The 6,180-nt window shown below is 51.2% G+C and overlaps 1 protein-coding gene and 1 long non-coding RNA gene across 3 annotated transcripts; one reads left to right on the top strand and one right to left on the bottom strand.

Annotated features, from left to right (window-relative positions):
- Positions 1 to 100: 100 nt before the first annotated feature.
- SUOX (sulfite oxidase) lies at positions 101 to 4,311 on the bottom strand. 2 transcript variants are annotated; one of them, XM_036865261.1, is made up of 4 exons: positions 4,230 to 4,311; positions 2,721 to 2,780; positions 2,283 to 2,460; positions 101 to 2,047 (listed from the first exon to the last, which is right to left on the bottom strand). In XM_036865261.1, exons 2-4 carry the CDS (start codon positions 2,768 to 2,770, stop codon positions 638 to 640), a joined length of 1,638 nt encoding a protein of 545 aa, XP_036721156.1. In that variant the 5' UTR covers positions 2,771 to 2,780; positions 4,230 to 4,311; the 3' UTR covers positions 101 to 637. The 2 variants fall into 2 exon arrangements, with proteins under 2 accessions (XP_036721156.1, XP_036721157.1); XM_036865262.1 differs by lacking the exon at positions 4,230 to 4,311 and adding an exon at positions 3,499 to 3,522.
- A 184-nt stretch (positions 4,312 to 4,495) lies between these two features.
- On the top strand, positions 4,496 to 4,869 carry LOC118901741. Its single transcript, XR_005021459.1, has 2 exons — positions 4,496 to 4,637; positions 4,749 to 4,869. It is a non-coding gene; the product is annotated as an uncharacterized LOC118901741 (long non-coding RNA).
- The last annotated feature ends 1,311 nt before the right edge of the window (positions 4,870 to 6,180 follow it).

Below are 6,180 nucleotides of genomic sequence, written 5' to 3'. Positions count from 1 at the left end.
GATGTCCCAGTACCAATCAGTGCACCGCCCTCCTGCAACTTGCTCACTCCCCAGCCTCAAGAAGTCCCAAAGGTCATAATCTTTTTTTGCTCTTTCAGAGTGGTAGTCTTAAACAGATATTTTATTGATGTATTTAGAAAAGTGGAACAATAAAGGGAGAGGGTTGCGCCCTTCACAACCCCTGGCAACCTAGAGACGCAGTAAAAAGTTGCATATACACTTTTCTTACACATATCCTCACACATTCTCTGAAGAATCCAAGAAGAAAAGCAAAATAAGGCCTCAGTGGTGATAGTCATTAGAAATGGAGATAGGGTAGGTAGAGAAAATAGCACTTATTTCCAGAATTACTTTTCCTACTTCTAGCCCTTTGCTCCAGCAGCTCTTACCTCCTCGAAGGCACTGGGTCAGTGGCCAGGAGGGGTATGTAACACCTCCTGTCAAAGGGAAGCAGGTGCCTGGGTGGAAGTGTGCAATGCATGTACCTGTGTGTGGCTTCGGAAGGCATAGTCAGGGTTGTGATGCAAGACATGGAGAGGTGGAGGGAAGGATGTTTTGTGGTAATGAGGCCAAGGGATGGGTGTGGAAAGGGGTTCAGAAGGTGGTTCTGGAGAGTAGATGGTTCCATTTCACTTTCTCATGGAGCAACATGGACGTGGACGTGGTGCCAGGCATTGCTGAGCACGCCTCGCAGGTTCCAGATTGGGGCCACTGTGTCTGGCTGAACATTGTAGCTGTCATCTACAGCCTTACAAACGATGTTCAATTCTTTTTTCCCAGCTGGCACAGGGGCTTGCAGCTGCCATAGCCGCCAGGCCCAGGCCTTTCGGGCACGCTGTTCCTCTCCATCCAGCTCAGCCACCTGCCAGGTTAGGCCCCCATCCAGAGACACATCCACCCTGACCACAGCTCTTCCTCCACCACTCCATGCATAGCCTTTGACAGTCACCTCCCCTGACTCTATTGTCTCCCCATCTTTGGGCTGTGTGATGGCTGACTGGACAGGAAGTTCCTGAATAGATGGAGCCGAGTCAAAATCTACAGTGTCCCAGTCCACAGATGGAGAGAAGCCTTTGTAATCCCGCCGCTGCCAGTGGCTGTAACTTTCCTCTGGTTCCACGCTCACTTTGCCCAGCCATTTGACATGGCGGGCACCCACCACACCAGGAACCACCACCCGCACAGGGAAGCCATGGTCACGAGGCAGAGGCTGCCCATTCATCTCATATGCCAACAGGACCTCAGCTTCAGGGTCCATGGCCCGAGCCAGAGGGATGGATGCTCCATAGGCAGTCCCTGTGGGGTCTGAGTCCAGTCCCTCAAAGCAGACATGGGCCTCAGTTTCAGAGAGGTGGTGACCAGCCTGGGATAACACATCACAGAGCCGTGCCCCAGCCCAGCGTGCAGTGCTAATGGCCCCTGCACTCCACTCCAGACCTCGTACTTCTTTGAACCGAGTCATCTCAGAGCGCCGGTTGCCAGCACACTGCAGAGTGACCGTGATCTCATGCTTGGGGAACTGGTACAAGTCATCCAGGGATAGGCACAGAGACTGACCCCCAGGTGGCCCTACTACATGTAGGCGATAGGTGTCTGGGTCAAGGTTAGGTACAGGCAAATGATTCCGGGTGAAGAAGATAGGGTTGGGTGTGATGTAGTTTTCTGTCAGCAGCTCAGGGGGTGGTTCTGCATTAAAGGGGCGCTGGCTGTTGACCTTCAGGGCTGGGTGACGTATAGGATCATCAGCGTAAGGGTCAGAGGTCTTCAAGATGGAGGCTGCCTTGTCGTCGGGGCTCAGCTCCCCAATCTTGTACTGAGCCAGTATCTCTCGCACGTGGGACTGGTTGTGAACAGCATAGAGGGTCCAGAAGGGCTCTAGAGGACCCCCAGCTGCTAGCATCAGCTTTGATGGACCCCCTGGGTGTAGGTCCACAAATTCTGTGACATCAAAGACCTCAGAGCCCAAAGTCACCCAGATCCCAGTCTCAGGGCTGCTGTGGGATCTCACTTCCTCCCTCGTGTATATGCGTGGTGACTCCTGAGCAGCCTGCAGGCAGGGCAGGGTTGAGGCAAAAGGGAACAAAATGTTAAGAAGAAATCACTCACTTCACCCTGACCCAACCCACAACGGTGTAGCCACTGGGAAATGGAGGTAACAGATTCCGTCTCTACTGTGCATGAAGACAGTGTCACCGTGGGCTCTGTGGTAAAGCCTGGGTTGCCTGGGGAGCTCACTAGGGCCCCTTTGTTCTGACAGTGAAGTCCCTTCCTTCCCTACTTACCCTGCACCGGTGGTCATGATAGGCCAACACTGCACCAAGGCCTAGCAGAGTCCCCATGACTCTCCATCCCCTGGTGCTGGAGTTATCACCAGAGAAGGCATGGCTGGAGCGCTGTGGCTGAAATGAATCATTTGTAGAGCAGGCCCAAATGCAGAGCCTTGAGGGGGCTGACTTGAGTCTGGAAGAGAGAGAAGTCTTCTTAGTAGCATACTTCTGATCATAAGAAAGGGCTAGGGAAGGCCTGGGGTGTACCTCTCCCAGGTTAGCCATTGGTTTCTTCAGTTGGGACTTAGTTTCTCAGGAGTGGGTGGGACAAGTGGGACGTGGCTTTCCCTTTCCTCCCTGGCCACTACCTCAACCATCTTAATCTGGCAGATAAGATAAGAGTCATAAAGGTACAGGGAGTAGGAGATATGGGCTAGGAACTGGATGGCCTACCTGTAGGCCTGTCGGAGCCCTGGGACCACAGTTCTATGCAGCAGCAGCATTACGGCAGACCTAGGATAGAAGGAAGATTCCAGGATCAAGACAGGGAGTCCTACATCAGGGATGAGATTAGGGTAGCTTGAGGGAATGGGTGGGAGGAGGACACAGAGGAGATCAGCTAGGAGCTCTCTGGACAAATGGGTAAACTTTTTCTGTGGTAATGAGGCCAAAGAATGGAAGTGGGGGTCCAAATGGGCCCTTAGAGAAAACTTGGAGAACTTCGGAGACAGAATATGCTGACAGGATGGAAAGGAATGGGGGGTGGGAGGGAGTCTCCTAGAATCACCTGTCTCCCATCCTCCACTCTCTACTTTGTCCACTACAGAGAACAATGGGGGCCAGGGCCTAAAGGGCAGAAGCCAAAAGTCTATTGTCCAGTTTGCCAGTTTATTATTTCTGAAGTCAGCAGAGGACAACCGCAGGGTATACTCAGAGAGACAAAAAGGTGAAAAAGAGTGGGAGGTGAAGGAGCTCGGATGCTGGAGTCAAACTGCTTTGCTTTTATAAAACCAGTCCTGCCATTAACCAGCCCTGTTCCTGGGCAAGATACCAAGCCTCTCTGAACTTGTGTCCTCATCTATGAAATGAGATCTACCTAGCAGAGCTGCTGTGATGAGCAAACAAGTAGTAACATTATCATTGAAGGCCTTTCCCTCTACCCACCCTAAAAAAATAAAAATTGAACCCGGCTGGGAACTGGACCCCAATCTGGACCAACCCCAACCCCTACCTTGTCTATGCCATTCCAGTGAGCTCAGGAAATTGAGGAGTTAATGGCCAGGATGTCAGGGGATGGGCTAGAGAAGGAAGAGGGTAATTTTTCCGCTCTGGCCTGGAGCAGTTTCTTCCTTACAGCACTGAGCATATCACTGACCCCAGGAGGGCCAAAGCAGGGAGGGGTGAGAAGAGTCAGAACTGCTGATGAGATGCTAAAGAGGGGTGCCGGCACAGAAACTGCGAGGAAGCTAGGAATAGGAGCAGAGTCTGCATTTTACTCCTGGGCCTTGGGATCCTCACTCTCCCTCCCACTTTCCCTCAATCCCAGCAGCCCACTATAACCAGACTGGAGCGGTGCAGGTAGAGCTGACTTGTAGGTGAACTCGGTCAGCCCAGTGTCCCAAGTTTGGGAGAGGCAGTCTTCTGCTGCAAAACGGATGCCACCCCCTTGTGCGGGTGGTGGACAGTTACTCCGCAGGGTCACTTTGGGTAGAAAACGGATATGTCCAGCACCGGGGCCCAAGCACCCGGTTCCATGTCACTGCCCAACAGCTGGCCCAGGAGTGTCTTGTAGCAACGCCCCGCCGCGGCCCAGGAGCACAGAGCTAGCGGGAGTGGAGGCAGGTACTGGCAGTTTTGCTGTCCTTGGAATTCGGAGCACCCCTGGGTGCCAAGACCGCCGCCGCCGCCCAGGTTACTAACCCTGCCTCCTCCTCTTCCCTCTCCCGGCCCCAGCCTCCTTACCCAGCTCGGCGTCCGCACGGTGGCTCTTTTACCCGCTCGGCGCCCAGCGGCTGCCGGCGAAGGGGCGGGGCCTGCGCCGTGACGTTGTGCCGGAGTAAAGGACCACTCTCTCCCCTCGGCTCGTCCCCCAGCCATTGGCGGGCGGCGGGCCGCCTCCCAGCTGCTGTGCCCGCCTCCTGGAGGCCGAGGCTGGCGGCGCGTCACCTGGGCTCGGAGCTAGGGCGGGCTGTTTTTGCTTCCACCCCTGCCAGACGAGGAGTGGGACCTCATGATGTCCGGAACCCGGGCAGTGGAAGGTGATGAGGACTCCAAAGGTTGGGCTGAGAGATGTCCCCGCCCCGCCCCACCAGCTGAGACACAAGGTGCTTTCACTAGAGGCCTCGGGATCCAGCCGGCTTTCTCCCGGTGGTGAGCTCCGCCTCTAACCTATTTTTTGACAAACGCCTGTGTTGCAACTACAACAGTCCTGTTTGCCTTTTAGAGAAAACAAGATCAAACGCTCAATTCTTTTATGTCCAGGAATGAGAGCAGAAATGGGGCCTAAAATGGTGGTTCAAAGCCTTCGAGATCCCTTGGACCAGCTGCATTTCTCCTCAAATTATAGAACCAACAACACTAAATAGACATCTTTTTAATTTTGCTTAGTTGTCAATTTCTTTTAAAAAGTCGTCACTTGATGACATTTTAACGCCCAAAGTAGGAAGATTATAACTGCTCATATCAGAATAAAGGATACTAACAGAAATTGTTTGCTATTACCCTTTTATCATTTGGTGTGGGAGTGAAAACTTGTCATTGGCTAGCTGTGGACCCGGGGCAAACGTATCCACACTGCCCTCTAGAGACTAGAAGGTTGAGTTACAACCTTACTTTAAGTGAAGATCATTTCCCCTTTTCTGCTTTCCTAAACTGAACTAGAAGAGCTTTTACTAGGAATGAAGAAGCCTTGGGGGGAGTCCTAAGAGATACACAGTAAGGGGAACTGACAGTGAAAAGGTGATTTTGGCTCTAAGGTTTTTGGAAAAAGAAAGATTCCCAACTCAACTGTGTACAATTAAATCATCAGAGAAGCCTGATGCCCAACCTATCCTACCCAGGATACAGAGAAGTCAGTTAAGGACTGCCTGAAGCCATGAGATGAGACTTCTGCCTAATAAATGTCACCCTACATAAAGCCACACACATGCTTTATATAATTGACCTTTAAATCTCAAATTTTCTTCATTTTACAGAAGAAACTGAGGCAGAAAGCAGCTAAGTAACTTGATCAAGGCCACAGCTGGTAAACTGTCAGAGACGGGACTGAATTCCAGGCTCTGTCTTTCCTGTCCTTCAGATTCTTTGGAATTCAAAACTCCACCTGCAACCATACCTAATCTTTTCTCTGTATCATTCCCCCCCACCCACTTCCACTTAGACTGTGAGGGACTGAGGGCTTCAAGTACAGCAAGAAACGAGCAGAATTTCCTGTTGAAATTTTCCTGTTGGGGTAGAAGCCACATGATCAATCAATAATGTTAACTCAGTGATTTTTAAAAAACTTTCTTAAGTCATGGACCCCTCTGAGATACTAATTAAGGCAGTGGGCCCTCTCCCTAGAAAGCTGCACATAGATATTTGCATAATACTTCGAAGTATTCACAAATACCACCTCTCCCTCCAATCTCATCAATTGTCTGCCCAGAGGTCCATAGACCACCACCCCCTTCCATGTATACAATGTTAGGATGGCCTAAAAAAATAAGCTAGGGACAGATTTGGTGAGCTCTCTAGTGGCCTGGGAACAGGGGTGATTAAACAGCAATAAAGGGGCTATTCTCCAAATTGGGTTATCTCACTAGTCAAGAAAATATTAATGAGAATAAGGAGGTACCAGGATGCAAGGGAGGGTGTGTTTCTGATTCAATAAAACATTACTGGGTTGCCTTCCAAATTTCTGGTAACAGACAGA

The sequence above is a fragment of the Balaenoptera musculus genome, chromosome 10 (genome assembly GCF_009873245.2).
Source record: "Balaenoptera musculus isolate JJ_BM4_2016_0621 chromosome 10, mBalMus1.pri.v3, whole genome shotgun sequence".
NCBI classification, from domain to species: domain Eukaryota; kingdom Metazoa; phylum Chordata; class Mammalia; order Artiodactyla; family Balaenopteridae; genus Balaenoptera; species Balaenoptera musculus.
Note: the sequence above shows the minus strand (reverse complement) of the source record. Positions and strands in the feature narration are given on the sequence as shown.